This window comes from Hylobates moloch, unplaced genomic scaffold, assembly GCF_009828535.3.
Source record: "Hylobates moloch isolate HMO894 unplaced genomic scaffold, HMol_V3 SCAFFOLD_11, whole genome shotgun sequence".
Classification (NCBI taxonomy): domain Eukaryota; kingdom Metazoa; phylum Chordata; class Mammalia; order Primates; family Hylobatidae; genus Hylobates; species Hylobates moloch.
Window position 1 is genome coordinate 29,766,258 of NW_026652286.1, and position 20,252 is coordinate 29,786,509.

A 20,252-nucleotide genomic window follows, 5' to 3' on the forward strand; every position below is an offset into this window, starting at 1 on the left:
CAGCACTGTGCAAGCCACTGGGGATAGAAATGAATGAAATATAGCCCTCATGATTAAGAAAGTTATAATCAATATAGTTTGGGAAGAGACAGATTTGAAAACCACTTAATAATAAGTAGAAAAGGTGCTATTTCTATAGCAGGACCCAGAGGAGGAAGCAATTACTTATGAAGTGGCCCATCCACTTACTAGCTATGTGCTTTTGGTCAAGGTATTTAATCATCCTATTTCTCAGTTAATCTATAAAATGTAGATATAATGTATTAATCCACAAAAAGTATCTAGAATAGGTTTAGTAATCAATAAATGTAATTCTTTTCCTTTTCTTCTCCTCTCTCCTTCCTTCTCAAGGATGAGTGGTGAAGGTACACTGAAATGAGAGCACAGCACAAGTTGGGTGTGGTGAGGAGTGGGGTGGTGGGATTCTGTGTGGAGGGGTTTGATGAGGTAGGAGTGCAAGTACTTGTGGGTAATTTTACTGGGGAAAGAGGCTAGAGAACTGCATTGGGTCTAGACCATGGAAGATCTTAAATACCAGACAAAGGAATTTGGACTTTGGCAATGTGGAGCAAAATAATTCACTTGTACTTTATGAAGACCATTTTGACAGAGTGGGGGAGAGGTCAGAGGGGAGAGGAGCACAAGGAAGCTGCTGCAGAATCCCAGGCAAGAGCTAAGGCCAGAATTAAGACTCAGACCATTTCTCTGACACCCTCAGTGTCATGGCGGCTGAGCAAGATATTTAATTCCACCCTTCCTGTGTGCCTGTGGTTTTCTTGCTGGAAGAACACTGGTTTGAGTGACAGTTTATTCCATGTAGCCCATAACTTTTAATATTCTGAGGTTATGTTCAGCCTTCTGACCTCAAGGCTGATCTACCCATGCATCCCTGCCCATTTGGCTGTACTCATCACATCATATGAGAGTTGAGCATATACACAAGATCTTTCTGCAAGTGGACACCAGTGGCTTGTATAGAGCTGAGCCGCTGTGGAACCAGCTGAACTATGAAATAGCCTCATGTAGGGGAGCCTCTCTGAAGAGAGGCCCAGTATTTATTCACAACAATGAAAATTACCTTGATATAGATTCCATATAAAGATGTTTTCCAGAGGCCCCATGATATGAAAAGAGTGGGGATATCAAGGGAGATGGAAGCAGTAATATTGGTTGAACCACTTCTAGATACTAGGAGGTGGGTTGGGTTCTTTAGCATATTTGATCTCATTTAAGCTTCACTATCATGTGAGGCAAATGTTACTACACCCATTTTACAATGAAGAAGCAAAGGTTCAAAAAGTACAGGCTTCATGCCCAAGGTCAGACAGCTTACATATGTCAGACCTTGGACCAGGCTCTTAATGTCCATGAGTCTCAATTTTCTCATCTATTTAAAAAAGTCATAATAAAACCTACTTTTAGGGCTATTTTATGGATCAAATAAGGTTCTGTATAGATGATAAAGAGAAAATTATTCCCTGGCATCCAGGAACTGGCCTGGTACTATCAGTCACTGGGCCTTGGTGTTGCTGTGAGCTGGCCGGGCACTCAGGTAGGTCTTGATGTTCTCCTGTTGAACATATACTACTTCACAAAACATCAACATCAGACAAGGCCACTCTGTGACCATGATGGATCAAGACAAAAATAAGACCACTTTGTAATCATGTCTGAACACAGACAAAACATGAACATTGTCCAAGCCATAAAACACCAAACATCCCACTATTCTATCTAATAGAGTCCTTTCTAATATGTTCCAGGCTGGAGTGCGGTGGTATGATCTCGACTCATGGCAACCTCCACCTCCCAGAGATGCTCCATGGTTTCCTGTAGTGTGTGTTCTCCTTCACAGCAATAAGTAGTAAATCCGTCTGTTCAACTACACACATGTTCTTGGTAGTCTTGGGCTGCAGGGCATTAACAGTGAATACACTTGGAAACCGTTCAGTGCTACACAAATGTTAGTGGATGTTTTAAATCAGTTATCTATCGCCACAGTAATGTTACGTAATAAATCACTCATAACCTAGTAGTTTAAAAACGTCTAGGTTCTACTACAAGAAACAGTTACATGTTCATGTGTATGTGGCTCAGCTGAGTGGTTCTTCTGGTCTTGGCAGGGCTTGCTCACATGCCTAGGTCTTGGCTGATCTTTGATTAGGATAACTGGGAGTGGCTCAGCACTGTTCCACATATCTCATCATTGAACAGGGTAGCCTGGGCGAGTTCTCATGGCAGTGGCAGAGGGCAGAGGGCAAAAGTGAGCATAAATATACAAATGATTTTTCAAATCTCTCTTGTGTCACATTTGCTAACATCTAGTTACCCAAGCAAGTCACATGGCTGAGTCCAAAGTCAAAGGATGACGGGCTGGTAAACTGTCTCTGAATGGGAAGGCAATTCATGGCAAAGGATGTGGATATAAGAATTGGGGACATTCATCCAATCAGTCTATAATAGTGTTTTTATGTTTTACTATCTTCTAGGCATGCTTTTTTATCCCCAAGTGCTCCTCACATTTTTCCTAACTGTAGTGTTTTTCTGGAAAAAGCTGGAAGCTTCCCCTCCCCCTTTTTACCCCCATTTTAGGCATGGTCCTACTCCAGAATTTATCTATATGCAAATACTTATTTTCAGAATTTTTGCCCACTTGGTAAAAAGATCCTAAAAGATAGACAAGGAGGCCAAAGAAGATGGTGGCTTAGGAAAAATGTCTAGCCAGAAGTAGGCCAGATACGGAAACTCAGAACTCGAAAGGATTTCAATAATTAGCTTTGAGAGGCAGTCACCCTGTTTGTACTTAAATGCTTCCCATATGGGTAGTAGCTCACCACCTTACAAGATATACCAGTCTGTTTTAGAATAGCTCTGTGTTAAAAAGGTTCTTCTGCATACTAGACCACACTCTATGTTAATAACACTGTTTTGCCATCTGGAACCCTGCAGAACAAGTTTTCTATGTGACTGTCTTTCAATTATTTGAAGAGTCATATGCACCTCCACCTACCACATCCCTACAAATCTTTTTTTTCCAGGCTTAACATGTATTGTTTCTTCAGCAGCTCATTATATGACAATTTCTACATGTTTTAATATTGTGGTTACTTTGATCTTATTATTCCTTAAATTCAGTATCTTAAAATGTGAGAGAGAGTCCCGAACTGACCACAGTTCTCCAAATATGATGTGACCAGCACAGAGGACACTAGGACCAGTTCATTTTTGTGGGCAAAAATGTAATGCAGCCCAGGATCCTATTTTTTGAGAGGCTATGTCACATTGCTGACTCAAATTGCCAGTATGGATCTTTTTTCACAAGAAAGGCTCTTTAGTCATTTCTTGCCAATTCTGCATCTCTACAACTTATTTTTTGAAACTGAGTGTAGGAATTCACATTTTAAATTATAACCTATGTGTTTCTACTTGTTCATCTCACTGAGTCCAGAGCATCTCATCCAAGGTACTGGCTGTCTCTTCCAGCATTATAAATTCTGTGTGTTTAGTAAGCAAACCTTCAGTCTTTATCCAATTTGTTGATCAGAAGTTTAGATAGGCCAAATTGAGGGCCATATTCCTTGGCAAACCACAAGATGCCTCTAGGTAAGAGCTTCACATAGGAAGATTTCTGTTTTAGTCTCTGGCTTATATTCCAATGAGTATCATTATTTATTTTGATGCTCAAATTGTCTTATATTTAGCCAGTGGGAACCCCTTCAACTTTGCTTCTGTGTCATTTGACATGCCCACATCATTTTTTTGAGCACTTTTTTTTGCTCTCTTACACAAGATGTTACAGGTTCATCTTATACTTTCCCTGCCTCAGTCCTAAAATCAGCCATTTCTCCAACAATAATTTTTTAGTGGAGAATGATTTTTATAAATAAAAATCAGCTAGGCGCAGTGGCTCATGCCTGTAATCCCAACACTTTGGGAGCTTGGGAGGTGGGAAGTATCACTTGAGCCCAGGGATTTGAGACCAGTCTGGGCCACATCATAAGACCCCGTCTCTACAAAAAATCAGTCAGTCCATCAATCTCATGTCTGTGTGCTTATATCATTGGAGATTGCTGCTCACAGGCTCCCTCAGTGGACAAAGCTGAGAAAACGTGAGAAAAACGTGAGTTTGTGCATACACAGACACACACACACACAGCCCTACTTTTCTGTATATATTTATTTCTATTTCTCTGTCTGCCTTGAAAACAATGAATTCACACCAGTGTCTTTAGTTATAATGCAACACTACAGAGTTCCTTCTATATCTCGCTCTTTCAGTTGTAATTCACTTCCCTGACTATGAGAAACCTGGCTCCCATTATCTTCAATACATTTGCTTACTTGCTCAGTTCTCCTGTATGAAACCGACCCATTGCACCACAGTCCTGCTGACTACGTTCCTTGCACAGGTTGATTCCCCACCAGGCCACAGCTGTCCAGCCAGGCTCTGAACCTCCACTGGGCCCCTGCTGCCCCTTCTTAGCCACTTTTCTCATGTAGGCTCTGATGCTTGGCCACTTTCTTCACTTAGGCTTAAGAAGAAAGCTATCCTGGTTTTTTTTTGTTTTGTTTTTGTTTTGTTTTGTTTTGTTTTGGTTGAAGTGTAACTTACCTACAGTAAAATGCACAGATCTTAAATATTCAACTCAGTGACCTTTTATATTTGTATGCACCCATGTAATCACCCAAATTAGGCACTTCAGTAAGCCTGCTGGATATACCCATCCCAAAATAACCATTATTCTAAACTTTCACCACAGATTAATTTTGCTTAACTTTTTATTTTGAAATGACTTCAAACTCACGGAAGAGTTGCAAGAATAATATAAAGAATTCCACAAATCCCTTCACCCAGGCACAGAATATATTAACATTTTGCCACATTTGTGTCCTCTCTCTTTTTAAAATAATTTAACGTTGATAGAATACTCTTATCTAATCTACAGAGCTTCTGTATATTTTTCCAGTTGTCTCAATGATGTCTTTTATGACAATTTTCCACTTTGATCTAGGATCCAGTTCAGAATCATATATTGCATTTAGTTGTCATGTCTCCTTGCCTCCTTTATTCTGGAATAGCTTTTCTTTATCTCTTATGACACTGACATTTTTTTAAGAATACAGGACAGTTGTTTTGTATATAATGTCCCTCAATTGGTTTTATCTGATTTTTCCTCATGATTAGATTTCACTTATGCACTTTGGCAGGAATACTAAATAAGTGATGTTGTGTCTGTCTTTAATGCATCATATGAGGAGGCACCTGATGTCAGTTTGGCACATTATTAGTGATGCTAACCTACATTCCTTGGGTAAGGTGGTGCTTGCCTCCTTTCTCTGCTATAAGGCTACCATTTATCCTTTGTAATTAAGAAGTAATCTGTGAAGAGATACTTTAAGACTATGTGAATATCCTTTTCCTCTTCAGACTTTGCCCAGTAGTTTTAACATGCTTTGGTGATTCTTATCTGAATTAACTAATGATTGCAAAATTATTTTCTAGCCCAATTATTCTTTTACATTTATTATTTTTGGCATCCTACTATAAGAAAGAGCTTTTCCTGATTCCCTATCTATTTATTGCTCAGTATATACAGTGGATTTTTATTTTATTCAATAGGCTATAATCTACTGTCATTATTCATTTTGGAGCTCAAGTTCTGCCTGATTTAGCTAGTGGGAGCTGTTTCAGGCTGGCTAGTTTCCTTTTGACATGTCTCCATTACTCTTTTATCACTTTCTTACTTTGTGGTACAAATACATGTTCCAGGCTCAAACTGTTCTTTCCTCATCCCAACCCTAGAATCAGCCTTTTCTCCAAGGAGCTCTGATCCCTCTTAGTTGAATAGTATTTAAAAGCCAGGGTCTGTGCACCAAGTAAACTCATTGCTGCTGGGGTGTCAGTGCTGCTAGGCAATTTCATGTTGGTTTAACTCAACCTGTGTGTGTGTGTGTGTGTGTGTGTGTGTGTAAAACTGTGAGTGCATACTGATAACTCTAATTCTAACCTGATATCCACAGGGTTTCTCTTTGCCTTCTCTCATTCTATATTTGTGTTTCCTTCAACTACAGTGAGCATTCTGGCTCCCAGCAACATTCATATATTTCCTCATTTGCATGGTCCCACAATATATACAAAATACTTTCAGAATTGATACACACATGCAATGAAAGAAAATAACCTACAAAGTAGTTAAATTTTTTTTTGTGTTGTTTGTTTGTAAACAGAAGTTATTTAGTCAAAGTACTGTGTTCAAGAGTTAGTCTGACCCCCTTCAGAGCAGTTATATTATTTATTTGAAATCAGTTTTGCCTACTTTTGAGTTTCATATTATCATTCTTAAAGATTTATTTATGTTGTGAATATCAATATTTTCCCCCATTGCTGTAAAGTAGCAGTCCCCAACCTTTTTTGGCACCAGGGGCCGGTTTCCCGGAAGAGGTGGGGATAGGATGGTTTTGGGATGAAACTGTTCCACCTCAGATCATCAGGCATTAGTTAGAGTCTCATAAGGATTGCGCAGCCTAGATCCCTCCCACGCGGAGTTCACAATAGGGTTTGTGCTCATATGAGAATCTAATGCCGCCGCTGATCTGACAGGAGGCGGAGCTCAGATGGTAATGTGAGCGATGGGAAGCAGCTGTAAATACAGATGAAGCTTCGCTCCCTTGCCTGCTGCTTACCTCCTGCTGTGTGGCCTGGTTCCTAACAGGCCATGGAATGTTACCAGTCTGCAGCCTAGGGGTTGGGGACCCCTGCTATAAAGTATTCTCAATGAACTACACTGTATCCATTGTACTGATGATGAATATTTGTGTTATTTCATATTTTTATTATGAATAAAACTGCTATCAACATTCTAGTACATGCTTTTTGGTAGAAGTAAGCAATAATTTATTTTGGGTACTTGAGTGTCCATATATGTGTTTAGCTTTAGTAGATACTGCCAGACAGTTTTTCCAAGCAGTTGTTGAATTTACACTCCTGTCAGCAGTGTAAGAGTTCCAGTTATTTCACATCCTCGTTAGTACTTGGTGTTGGCGGTCTTTTAATTTTAACCTATCATGGCTACTAGGGAAAGGGTTAAATTGTTTTTGAGAAGCCTGTCATAGGGTGTTTACCTGGCCTGAATCTATTAATTGCCTGTCTTTTAGTTTGATTGTCCAACTCACATGGTTCCATTTTGTTCTCAGTACAAGTATTGAGTAACTGAAGTAACTTGGTGGCATGCCTTTACTGAAATCCAGATGTATTGTTGTGTTAGGCTTTTTTAGTTGGCAAGGACCAGAGATATTAGCAGATTATTATTGTGAAGACTGTATTGTACTTTAGCATAAGTAAGGAAAACAGGTGAAGCAAATGCCTTATAAAAGAACAATGGGACAGTCATTTAGAACCCAAGGCAACTCAAAAGCCTAAACCTTCTTGAGCCCTCAGCAGTAGGATCTATTGATTCTTCCTTTAGAACTCACATCCTGGTGACTTAGCTTCACTTTACTGTTCCTGCTGCTTCTGACTCCTCTGCTTGTACCTCCTCCTCATCTTAACCTTCCTTGTGTCTATTTCTTCCAGCTACTGCTCCAGCTACCAACTGGAGGACTCACCCCCTAGAACTGTTTCAAGGCAGAATTTTCACTAAGCCATTTCGCAGGCTGTGGTCAATCTGTGCATTAATCCACATTGAGACAGGTGTCCATCCATAGTCCAGTTAGGTTTGGCCCCAGGAAGCAGGACCACATGGTATCAACATGGCCATTTATGATAAAGACATTCCCTTAGAAGGGCACTATGGGAAAAGTAAGCAGTCTGACTGCCTGGCTAGTTTAATTGTATATATTATAGCCTAATTACTGTGTATATTATATTCTAATTCAGTAGATATTCCTCAAGCCCTCTCCTTATCTGTCAATAAACTATTGGAAAAGGAAATGAACTGTTTATACTGAAGAAGGTTTTTTGTTTGTTTGTTTGTTTTGTTTTTTTTTTTTTAGTCTCACTTTGTCGCCCAGGCTGGAGTACAGCGGTATGATCTCAGTTCACTGCAACCTCCGCCTCCCAGGTTAAGTGATCTTACCACACACCTCAGTCTCCCAACCAGCTGGGACTACAGGCACACTTCACCATGCTGGGCTAATTCTTTTGTATTTTCTTTAGAGACAGGGTTTTGCCATGTTGCCCAGGCTGGTCTTGAACTCATGAGCTCAAGCTATCCACTTGCCTCAGCCTCCTAAAGTGCTGGGATTACAGGTGTGTGCCACCATGCCCAGCCTGAAGAACTCTTCATAGTGAACCTATGCCAGTTCCTAATGCTTATAGTCTCCTTTTATATGTTCTCAAATAATATGTAAGTCCTAAAATGTGTCTGTAGAACAGGGTCAAGCCCAAAGTGAATTTTATTCTGTAGATAGCAGAGGTTAGGATGCTTGAGGTATACCTGGTTGTTTGAATTCCGTTTTACAGATGAGGGAACTGAGGGCCAGAGGGAGGCAAAGAGATTTACCCAAAGTCACATGGCTAGGACGTGGGGGCTGGGGGCGTCAGGACTTAAATCCAGGTTTTCTGGTTCCATATCTAGAACTCTCTCCATTACCTCACACTGACATGCCCCATACTCATGTCCAAACTATTAAAAGCACAAAGGAGATTTGATAAAAGCAAACTATAGCCAACGCAAGTGGTGAGAATTGAGAGGAGGCAGATCTCCTAAAGGCTGAGGTGATCTGGGGGACTGCCTCAAGGTTTTGAACTAGGCCTTGTAGAGTTGGTTGGATTTAGAATGGTATGGAAAAGGGAGAATAGTACAAATGAAGATACAAAAGTGGGGGAAATGAGATTTTTCCAGAGACAGAAAAGAGACTCTCGTGTTGCTGGGTTAGAGGGTTTGTTTAGGAGAGGAGTGGTAAAATGTGTGTTAAACAGTAATGAGACTTTGATAACTATGACAACTTTAATTAAAGAAAAAAATCAGATCATGCCCATGCACGTACGGTGGGTCATGCCTGTTATCCCAGAACTTTGAGAGGCCAAGGGAGGAGGGTCGCTTGAAGCCAGGAGTTCAAGCAGTCTGGACAACATGATGAGATCCTGTTTCTACAAGAAGTAAAAAAAAATTGGCCAGGCATAGTGGTGTGTACCTGTAGTCCTAGCTACTCAGGAAGCTAAGGCAGAAGGGTCGCTTGAGCCCAGGAATTCGAGGTTATAGTGAGCTAGGTTCACACCACTGCACTCCAGCCTGGGCGACAGAACAAGACTCTGTCTCTAAAAACAAAAACAGATCAGATCATGATATTATGGTGAGAAGAAATCTTAAAGTCATTGGTTGTTAAGACTCCAGGCTGAGGCGAAAAGGACTAAACTAAGATGATAGCAGCTGGAAATAAGTCAGATTTGAGAACCGTTGAGAAGGCAGGATTAACAGGATCTGGAGACAGCCTAAATATAAGGGTAGGAGAGAGATGAGGAAAAGAGTTAGAACTGTCACTTGAGAGTTTGAGCCTTTGTGACAGGGACACTCTGTATCAAAAGAGGAGAGTATCAGAGGAGGAGGCAGTATGTGTAGTGAGTTAGCTTACAGGCTTTGGACCAAAGCAGACCTGGGACCAGTGACTTAACTGCTCTGAGCGGGTTTGCTGGCCTGCTATGTAGGGAGACAGATTCCTACTTCTCAGAGTGGCTATGAAGATGGGAGGTATTGCGGGTAAAGTGAAATTCTGTAATGTCACATGCTTGACATCCAGGCACTTAACCAAACTTTAGCTCTCTTCTTCTCACCCCAACTTCTCTGGAAGATAGCAGAACCTAGTTCAAGCCTCATTTTTTTCACAGGCATACATACAATGTGCTTTTTAAAAAATGTATATATAATATATACACGTATATATGAAATAAAATACAAATTCAAGCCCACAGAGAAAGTTAAAGATATCTTAGTAAGGCTAGGTGCTTCCAGAAGCAAACAACCATGCTGCCTCTCTGGTGTCGCCATGGCCTTCCCCAGTTGGGACCATTTCTGAGCTTAGGGGTGGAACTCTGGTGGCTCACTGGATTGCAGTGTGCCTGTAAAACGTGCCCAGCTTCCAAGCACTGCGTTTCTGATAGTTTGGAAATTCTGGTTGTCACCCCAGAGATACACAGATGGAAACCGGGTTTGGGCAGAGCTCTAGCAAAGGCGGCACCGAGACCATTCCCTCGCCCTGTTAACCCAGGCGGCGCAGGCTGCCCAGCCAGCTGGGGCTGCCATTCTGGAGCTGCTTCTGGCACGCTTCTCCCATCCTGGCGGCTGTGCCCGCCAAGGGCTCGCAGTGCGGCACAGGGCATAACCCAGTACCGTACCAACCTAAAGCCCGTTACTCCCCTTCCACCCTGGCTATCACGTTTCTCCGCACGTACGCCCCGTTGCCATAGCACCTGAAGGCGCCGGGGCTCATTGGCGCCGGGCGAGAACCAATCAGCAGGCCTCGCTGTCCATCTGGCACCCTGGGTGGCCTTTGGGCTGCGGCTGGCTACCCCTCTCTGGTAGAGGAAAGCGGCCCCTGGCTGGTGGCGTGGGGCTGGCCTCACTCCACTTCCTCTCCTTGGCGTACCTGACCCTGAGTTCTGGTCCGCAACCCGGTGTTCGTTTCCCACCCCACTCTTCCGCGCCCCGATTTCCCCGTTTAGAATGTTCAGATTTGAACAATCTGGCGGCGTTCTCTCGCCAAGGGTATCCATGAGGAGGGCAGGTGACAGAACTTTGTTGCCACTTTGCAGCCGTTCCCCTAAGAAATACCCCTGGAAACAGCTCCTTGATCATTCCAGAGGTGGGCACTCCTAGCCCCAGGCAGGATGTTGTTTGGGTCCTATAAATCTAGGGCTCTCCCAGCCTTACGTCCCTGGCACTGGCCTTGCCAGATGTAAGGGAACTGGATGGGGGTTTATTTCCATCTTATATGAGAAAAGGAAGGGTACATACCGTTTTGAGGGAGAAAGCTTGAACCTGAAGGATCACAGAATCCTGCAGCTCCGCTAGCTGTGAAACACTGGGCAAGTTACCTTGCTTCTCTGAACCCCAGCAGCTTCATTTGTAAAATGGTTGTAACAAAGGAATCTCTTAGGTTTTGTGTAAGTCTATATGAGCTAATACAGGTAAAGCAGTTAGCCAAGTGCCTGGCCTGTAAGTATTCTATAAGAGCCAGTCAGCTCTTTTTACAAACAGGTACAACTGTACTGCTGAGAACCAAAGTACTCACATCCAACAGTTGGCAAACATTTTCACATTCATCCAGTTTTTGCTTAAATTATTCATTTGTTTAACTCATTAATGCATTCAGCATGTATTTACTGAGCATATTATCAGTCAGCTCTTGCCCTGGTCCAGCTGTATTTTCTAAGACCCCACCCCTAGGGGAGTTTTAACTGGCCTTGCAAGAACTGATGAAGTCTAGCCTGGTGGGTGGGTGGGAGATCTTATCCCTGTGGCATTGGGGTTTCGGAATTTGTTTTTTGCAGCTCTGACTTCGCAGACTGAGGTCCCTGAACAGAGCAGACCTCTCTCATGCCTGGGAAGCACTAAGACAGAGCAGCTTTCCACAGCCACCTTTGCTTCTCGCCCCTTACCCTTGGAGAGTTGTGTCTCCCTTCTCCAGAAGGCCCCAATCAGCAAGGTGGAACCTGCTTTTTCTATAGTGGGGTCCTGTTTCCTAGAACTGACTTCTGTTATAGTCTTCTGTGCTTTGCTGTGCTGGAGTTGCCAGAAGAACCCTACTCTGCTTTCAATGCCCCCAGCATCTTCATGCTGTATCTTTCTAATGCTGTCTCCTTGCCCGCATTGCGCATGTCAGGGTCTGTCTCCAATTGGACTGGATTGGCCACACTGCTGCTTATACTTGCTTTGGGATCATATACCTTCCCTGAGTCCCTTCTCTTTGTACTGCCATCTCCTCATCCCCATGCCCTGCACTTAGATTGTATGGCAGAAAGACTACTGAGCAGGCAGTCTTCTAGATGTCTGAGAGACAGAGGACCTAACACATGCACAGTCTGATCAGACATCATAGTGTGATAAGGGCCATGATACATAGTGCTGTGGGAATTTCCAGGACGGGGCAGCTGGCTCTGCCTGAAGAAGTCAGGGAAGGCTTTACCAGGAGGTGATGTTTGAACAGTCTTTTTTGTTTGTTTCTTTGTTGGTTTTTTTTTTTTTTTTTTTTTTTTTTGAGACTGACTGTTGCTCTGTTGCCCAGGCTCAAGTGCAGTGGCATGATCTCAGCTCACTGCAACCTCCACCTCCCAGGTTCAAGCAATTCTTCTGCCTCAGCCTCCTGAGCAGATGGGATCATAGGCACCCGCCTCCACGCCCCACCAATTATTTTTGTATTTTTAGTAGAGACGGGGTTTCACCGTGTTGGCCAGGCTGGTCTCGAACTCCTGGCCTCCAGCGATCCCCCCGCCTCGGCCTCCCAAAATGCTGGGATTACACTCGTGAGCCACCACAGTCAGCTGAGCAGTCTTAAAAGATTTACCTTGGTAGACAGTGGGAGAAAGCAAATTTCAGGCAAGGAGCATAGCATACATAAAGGCCTGAAATTGCATCATGTTCTTAGAGAAAAGTAACATGATGTGAATAGAACAAAAGGATTATATTATTTGGTTTGAGGGTTCATGAGTAGCAGAGGGAGGAAACGAGGCCAGAGAGGTAGACAGGGACCTACTTATGAGGGCCTTGTAAGATGTTTTAGGCTTTACCCTACCAACACTGGGATCCTGTGAAGGTTTTATACATGGGCATGACATGGTCAGATTTGTGCATGAGGAAGGTGGGATGCATGGCTGTAAGGGGATAAATTGTCTCATTTGTCCTCTAGCAATTCTGTAAGGCAGGCAGGGAAGACCCTGTTATCTACTTTTTACACCTCAGAACACTGAGGCCCAAGAGGTCAAATCAAATACCTTGCCCTTTAGGTCTCAGAGCCAGAAAGAGGAGGACCTGGGACTCATCAAGCTTCCTGGTCCTGAATCTCTTTCTCTTGGGCTCATTGCCATTGTTAACAGCATCTTCTAGAAAGCTGCCTGCAGCTGAGCAGTGGGTAGATGCTGAGAGGAGCATTATGAAACAAATGGTCATTGATACAGTTTCACTGAGGGAGTATAACACTGGGATTTTGCGGCCTGTGGTGTTCAGTCTCCTGACCTCTATGCCAGCACACAGACAGCAAGAAGCAGTAGGGAACTTTAAGCTTCAAGCTCTACATTGGTTTGACAAAATCCATTCATCACTGTCTCATTCATTAATGTGCTGTCTGATACTGACATTTGTCAATGGCTTGTTTCTGGAAGCCCCTGTTCCTCAAGGCTGGTCAGCTCTACAGTCACAGCCCCAGGGTGAACCCCAACAGTCAGAAGCAGGGCTTTTCTCTCTCTGCATTTTGTAAAATAAAATAACTTTAAAACAATAACAAAGGTAACATGATGTAGCAGTAAAGAACACTAGCTTGGAGATCAGGCAGACCTGGGTTTTAGTTCTGCTGCTGCCACTTGTCTAGCTGTGAAGGTTATTTAATATGTATGAGCCTTGGTCTCCTTATGTCTCAAATAAGCAAAGTGGAACTTACCTGAAAAGATTGTTGTGATGACTAAAATGTGATAATGTTTATAAAGTACCTTGGCATGACACCTGGCACATATGAATCCTCAATATACGCTGGCTTTAATTCCTACAGTTACTGTTGCCCTAGCCACCACTACTACTGCCACCACAGTTAAATAATATTTGGAAAATAGAGAATAGTAGAAAAAATATCTTACAATCTTACACCATGATGCAGCTACCCTTATAATTTAAATTTCCTTCAAATCCTTTTCCCCCACTACTTCTAAACATTCCTGATTTTATAGCATGTATATTTTATAGGTGGGTTTTTTTTCTTTGTGGTGGTAACTGCATTACACTTATTTTTTCTAGTTTTCAATGGATTTTTTCCTAACTATAAAAATTGTGTATAAAATTCAGAGTATAGAAAAAAAAGAAAAATCATACTCATTGTTAACATTTTGATGTATCTCCTTCCATTTTATTCATGCCTTATTATAGAGTTGAGATCATATTACATATACAATTTGTATGTAATTTTTCATATCATGAATATTTTCCTATTATTATAAGCATCATTTTCCAAGGCTGCATATTAGTCCATCAGATGGCTCTACCATAATTTACATAAGCATTTTTCAATTGTTTGACATCTGAGTTTTCTCCAGTTCTTCAATCTAAATAGCTTCCTGTAACAGACCTAAGGAACCAGCCTCATTACAGCCAGGAAGCATATAATGAACTTGTGCTGCGTATATGGTCCTGAGTGAGGCATAGTGGGAGCCCTCAGGTCAATCAGACACAGAGCCAGCCTTAAAGGAGCTCAGAGACTAAACAACCTGGAAATACTTACTGGCAATTAAGCACTGTCAGGGAGTCCACTTAAGTGTGGGTAACCCTTTTCCCTGTGGAAGCTGAGATCTGGAAACCACAGCTTCTACACAGGAAAAAGCCTAGGAAGCCTTGCTGCCCCTTCTCACCTATGAATATGCAGCTTGGCTTCTAATGCTCAAATGCCTTTTGAGCTACACTGTCAGGGGCCTGAGCTAAGAACCATTGAATATTACTTCCAAGTGGTTTTCACTAGGAAAGAATGAGAAACACTACCAAGGGAATTTATGGGAGAATTAAGAGAATCAGAGTGGCTCTAGTCTTAGTTTTTTATTTTATTTTATTTTTTAATTGACAGATAAAATTGTATATGTTTTCTGTATACAATATGATGTTTTGAAATATATACGCATTGTGGAATGGCTAAACTGGCTAATTAACATATATTACTTCACAAAGTTGTCATTTTTTTGGTGAGAAAACAAAATCTACTTTCAGGATTTTTCAAGAATATAATAGATTAACTGTAGTCGTATATAATAACATGGATGAACCTGGAAGACATTATTTTAAGTAAAATAAGTCAAGCACAGAAAGAAATACCACATGATCTCATTCAATAAGGAATCACTCATACGTGGATTTAAAAAGTTGATTTCATAGAAGTAGAGGATAGAATGGTGGCTTTAGTCTTAGTTTTGTCACAGACTTGCCCTGGGACCTGAGGTAAGTTATTTCTCCCTCCCAAGCCTCCATCTTCTCCTCATAACGTAGGTGATCTCCAGGGCCCTTCCAGCACTAACATTCCAGAGTACTTGAAACATTCCTCTTTCCAGGAGCTTAAGTGAGTATCCTGATAAAGGTCATAGGATAATTCTCTAAAGTCTAGAGCTCCTCTTAATTAGTCCTGGGGAACCATTTATGCCTTTGTATTCCCAGTCACTTCCTCCTGCTAGCAGTTGGGACATATGGAGACTGAAGGGCAAGAAGTCTCTCTCACTGGTTGGAAACCCTGGATTCAGAAAGCCAAAAATTGTCTTTTATGTATTAGGTATTTGTTCTTTTATGTACTTTGTTCTTTCATTCATTCCCTCATTTAGCAGATGTTAACTGAATCCCAGGCCTTGTCCAATCCATCTCTACAATACAGAGGTGAATGAGACTCAACCACGTTCTCAAAATAGATGTAGTCTCATAAGAGGACAGGAAACAATGATAAAAGGCAACAAGATGGTTGCTACGGTGGGGGTACATTTAAGGGCATAAGGACAGGTGCACCTGAGTCTGCCTAGAAGCAACAGCAAAGAAGTCTTAGTAGATACTGTGAGATTTTAAAGGATAAGTAGAAATTTTTTAGGTATGCAGTAGAGGAGAGGACATTCTGGGTAGAGGAACAAGCATGTGCAAGGGGCTAGAAGTGTGAGAGAACATGACATGTTGAAAGAACTGCATATAGTTTGTGTGGCTGGTAGGTGAAAGGGAGAGTGGACAGATGAGAAAAAGTCAAACATTTCTCCACAGACCAGTCTGTTTCCACTGAATTCTTTGCTCATTTTATCAGTCCATATGAGAGGGATGGTCTTTTTAGTTCAGTTTTCAAAAACTGTTATCCTTATTGCCTTATCTTTCCATTTTTACAGTAGCATATGCTCATTATAGAAAGTTTGAAAAATACAAAAAGTAAAAGGAAAAAAGGATTTTAAAAATTACTCATGGTCTCACTAGCTAAAGACAACTTTAATATCTGATGAATTTCCATTCAATATTTTTTATTTTCTCTGTTTACGTAGCTGTGAATGTGTTGTAATTATAATCTTAACTTTTGTATATGATGCTCTTTTCTATTTCCTTCCTAAATTTTGCCAAAAATGGATGTTAGTGTCATTAGAAAAGAACTATGATTATAAAATATACTGGCTGAAATATCTATCCATTTTCTTTGTCTTTTTTTTTTTACAGGTCTCTTGTGGCTCAGAGCATAATTTGGCAGTAATTGGTAAGTAATTTTTATACTGATAACTGTTTCTTCTGAAAATCATGTGGCAGAATTGGAGAAGACTTTTGGTTAACCAAAAGCCATGGTACGTGCGCTCATGCATGTGTGTTAGGGGAGATTGGGGGAAATGGAAGTCTTTGGTTGACCAAGGGTTTACTAGAAGCTCCTTTTCTGAATATTTCAATTCATATCATTGAGCATCTTTTTAAGGTACCTGAGCTGGCCTCCCTGCCCGGGAAGTGGCATTTGAGCATATTAAAGAACTCACAGGCTGGGGGGCATCATGTGTAGAAAGCCAGACATAAAAAGGAAGAATGATTGGACTGCTTCTAGTTTTTCGAATAAATCCCCATTCTAAGTTCTTTAGTGGTTTAATTCTTTAGTGGTTTGGCTCTTTCTTTGGAAATATGCGGCTCTGCTCACTGCCCTTGCTGACTTGTATTTAGTGGCACTCAGGAACTCCCAGTTGGACTCAAACCTCTGGTTAATAGAGACTTCCTCTTAGTTGGCCCTGGATAATCACAGTTTAGTGTTTTCATAATTAGATCTATGAGCAATTCGTTCAAGAAGCCTTCTCATTACTTCCACAGGTAGACTCAGTTTCCATCTCACAGTACATTAAAGAGACTGCAGTGTAGGGCCAGACTGCCTGAGTTCAGTACAGACTTCTACTTACTAGCCATGTGAACTTGGACAAGGTATTTGACTTCTCTATGCTCATCTTTAAAATGGGGAGGGCAATAGTGCCTACCTCATAGTGTTGTTGGAGGGATGAGTTAAGATTTGTAAAGCACATAGAATGACGCTTAACTCCTAGTAGGGGCTTTGGTAATGTTCGTTATTCTTACCTGGTATTATATGTTAAAGTAATTGCCCTCCGCTGGGCTTTAGTTTCCCCATCTGTAAAATGGAGAAGTTAAAACAGAAAACCAAGTTTCCCTCCAGCTCTGTTATTTTAGGACTCTTGTTACAACCCCACTACTGACTGATTTGTGTCAATAATTTCTGTTCCTGGCCACTCCTGTCTCTTAGCTTCTAACTTTGAACTTCTACCTGGCAAGACCCTTGTGTTTTCCTCGTTTCTTGCCTATTCACAGCACCTAAAGCAGTGTGTGGCTCTTAGCAGAGACTCACACATTCTTTTCTGAATTGAGCTAGACTGGCTCAGCTGCCTGGGGTGGCAGTAGTTTGAAGCACTACTTTGCAGGCCCAAACATGATGTACAAAGAGGTAGAATCAAGGACAGCAGAGGAGGTGCGGAGTAACGGGCTGGAGTTAGAGAAGGAGCTAGAAAATGTAACAGCAAACCTGCATGCTTTGCAGCAGGACCAGATACTTTATACCGGAACTGCTTCAGCCTGTGTGTAATTAAGACAAGCTAATCAAAAAAGTCAAAGGTGGTGCCTAGCACATTGCTGCTACTGCTATCACTGGACTGGGAGAGTTTGGCTTCCCCTGGGACCAACATAAACAAGAAGATTGCAGGGAATCTAAATTTGTGAAAGCACAAAATCCAGATGAAGGAATGGGTCACAGCTAGCAAAGCAGCAGGCTGAGCTGACGTAGGCAGCCTGGGGCTGTAGAAGGAGCAAAGACTCTGCAGGCAGACAGCTGTGTTTCAAACAGGCTCCATCTCTGTGTGAGCGTCCATATTCTTCTCATCTTTGTAATGGGGATAATCATTCCACCTTTCAGGATTATTGTGATTAGGTGAGATAATTTATGTGAAATACCTGGCAGATATAAATTCCTTTGGTTTCTCTTTTCTCTTGGTTGGGTAGCGGGAGGGGAGAAATACTTGTTAGTGTAACTGTTCTAGTGAAATATTTCTCTGTTGGGAGAGAAACAATGACATTCTGGAAAGATGTGTCCAGTGTTACCTGTGTCGAGGCCATCAGAGGCAGTGGGAAAATAGGGCATGCTGGCGAGCACTTGAGGACAGACCTATTATTTTCCATTGTGTCCCCAGTGCCTGGGACCCGGCTCACAGACTGCTGAATGAATGGTTTCAGAGTTAGGAAAAGTGAGTGCAGGCACAAGGCTCTGCACATGTGTACCTGCCTGGCGGCCAGGAGCAAGAGGCTCTCCATCACTGGAGGAATGAGGCCCTCAGTGGGTGCCCTGCAGGGTGCAGGCTTTGAAACAGGAAGCTACAAGAAGCTGCCTGTTAGTCCTAGCAGGAGGCTAGCAAGAGGGAGACAAGTTGCAGGTGAAGAAGAGTTCCTGCCAGCTTAAAGCCATGTTTCTCATGGGGGTGAGCTCCTCCCCTAAACCCTACTGCCTTTGCCTGCTTTACAGGGATTTCCCTGCCTTCAGTTTCATTACCTGAACTCTAGCCCTCAGTGCCTGGTGCTGTGTCCCACATGTAAAAGGCACAAAATAGTTATAGAATAGACTAGAAGAGAACATAAAGCAGCCAAACTTTGCCCGAGGGTAGAAGCAACCTTAATGTCTAATGAATGTGTGACAGATGAATCAACTTGGAAAGGGAGGTGAAACGGAGAATGGTGAAAGGACATGATTGAGAACCTAGTCTGTCTTAGGTTAATGGACACAAATCCTCAAAGTATATTTGTTGTATCTGCTTTGTAGAGACGAAACAGACTCAGAGGTTAAATGGGTTAAACAGGTTGTAGAGATAAGTAGCAGTGTTACCTGAGCAATGGGCTCACTGCCCAGCGCACATAGAAGCGAATACTGTGACACTGGCTTTGAGAAAAGAAAAAGCTTTATTGTGAGTCAATTGACAAGGAGACAGGGAGGCAACGCTCAAATCCATCTCCCCGATCTGGGAGTGGGTCAAGCTTTTATGGCATTTTAAACTAATCCCAGGTGATGCCAGTGCAGCTGGTCAGCCAGGCTGGTGATGGTAACAATTAGGCTGCTAAAGCTTTTCTTCTGAGCATGCCAGGTAACTTTGGCTTTGCATTACTTGTAACTTAAGCAGTGATTACTTGGTTTGAATTGGTCCTATGGTTACAGCAGTAAATAGTAGAGCTGTCTGCCTGACTTCCAAAACTGCTCCTCTACTCTATCATTTCCAGTGGCCTGAAGTAGTATGGGTAGTAGTTAAGAAGAGCTCAGGCATTGGGGACAGATTGCCTGGATCCAGATTCTGTCTTCTCCACTTACAAGCTGTGTAACCTGTATAAGTGGCTTACCTTCTCTGTGTCTTGATCACCTCATCTGGGATATAATATTATTGACTTGATAGGGTTGTTAGGTAAAGTGCTAAGAACAATGCCTAACACAAAAGACTCAATAAATGTTAGCTGCTATTATTATTATTATTATTATTCTATATTAAGACCTCAAGGAAGGAAGTAATTATAAGCCTGAGGCCAGGGTAGGAATCTCAGGAGCTAGAGAAGGAAGTGTCTTTCCCAGCCTGGATATGAGGGTCCACGGCAAGATCTCAGCATAGCTGCAGGATGGATTTGTAAACTGGAGCCTGGGGTTCCCACTGGGGAATCTGCACATCCAAGCAGCCCTGGAAACAGTGCTAGCCCAGATTTGTTCAAGGACAGGATTCTGCTCTTCATTGTCCCAGACAGGGACTCAGGCCCTGCATGTTCCAGCCTGAAGCAAGCCCCATGGAAGCCACATTTCAGTTTCTTGCAAAGATGGAAATTTTACTCTGCTGCTTTATGTGCTTCTGGGTTTCTTTGTTCCCCTTCTTTTGAAATTTGGTTTAGTTACTTCCTTAGTTTTCCAATTAAGTTTCTCTTGACATGTTTTGTCTTTGCCACCAGGTGCCCCCATGACTAGACAGAATGGTGAAGTGGTATGAGTTCCTGCTTTAGACTAAGGAAGAACTGTTGGAGCTGAGCATAGAGAGACTCAGGTGACAATCAGAA

The 20,252-nt window shown here is 42.2% G+C and overlaps 1 protein-coding gene across 6 annotated transcripts in view; it reads left to right on the top strand.

The window, feature by feature from the left end:
- The window catches only part of SERGEF (secretion regulating guanine nucleotide exchange factor), a 249,901-nt gene that overhangs the window by 125,634 nt on the left and 104,015 nt on the right, over window positions 1–20,252 (top strand). For 3 of the 6 annotated variants that reach the window (XM_058446760.1, XM_032166484.2, XM_058446759.1), the window contains one exon: window positions 16,359–16,395. In XM_058446760.1, coding sequence (XP_058302743.1) covers window positions 16,359–16,395 — 37 coding nt within the window. Of the gene's footprint in view, window positions 1–16,358; window positions 16,396–16,985; window positions 19,238–20,147; window positions 20,240–20,252 lie in introns of those variants that run through there. The other 3 variants (XR_009215669.1, XR_009215670.1, XM_058446761.1) reach the window with 2 other exon arrangements.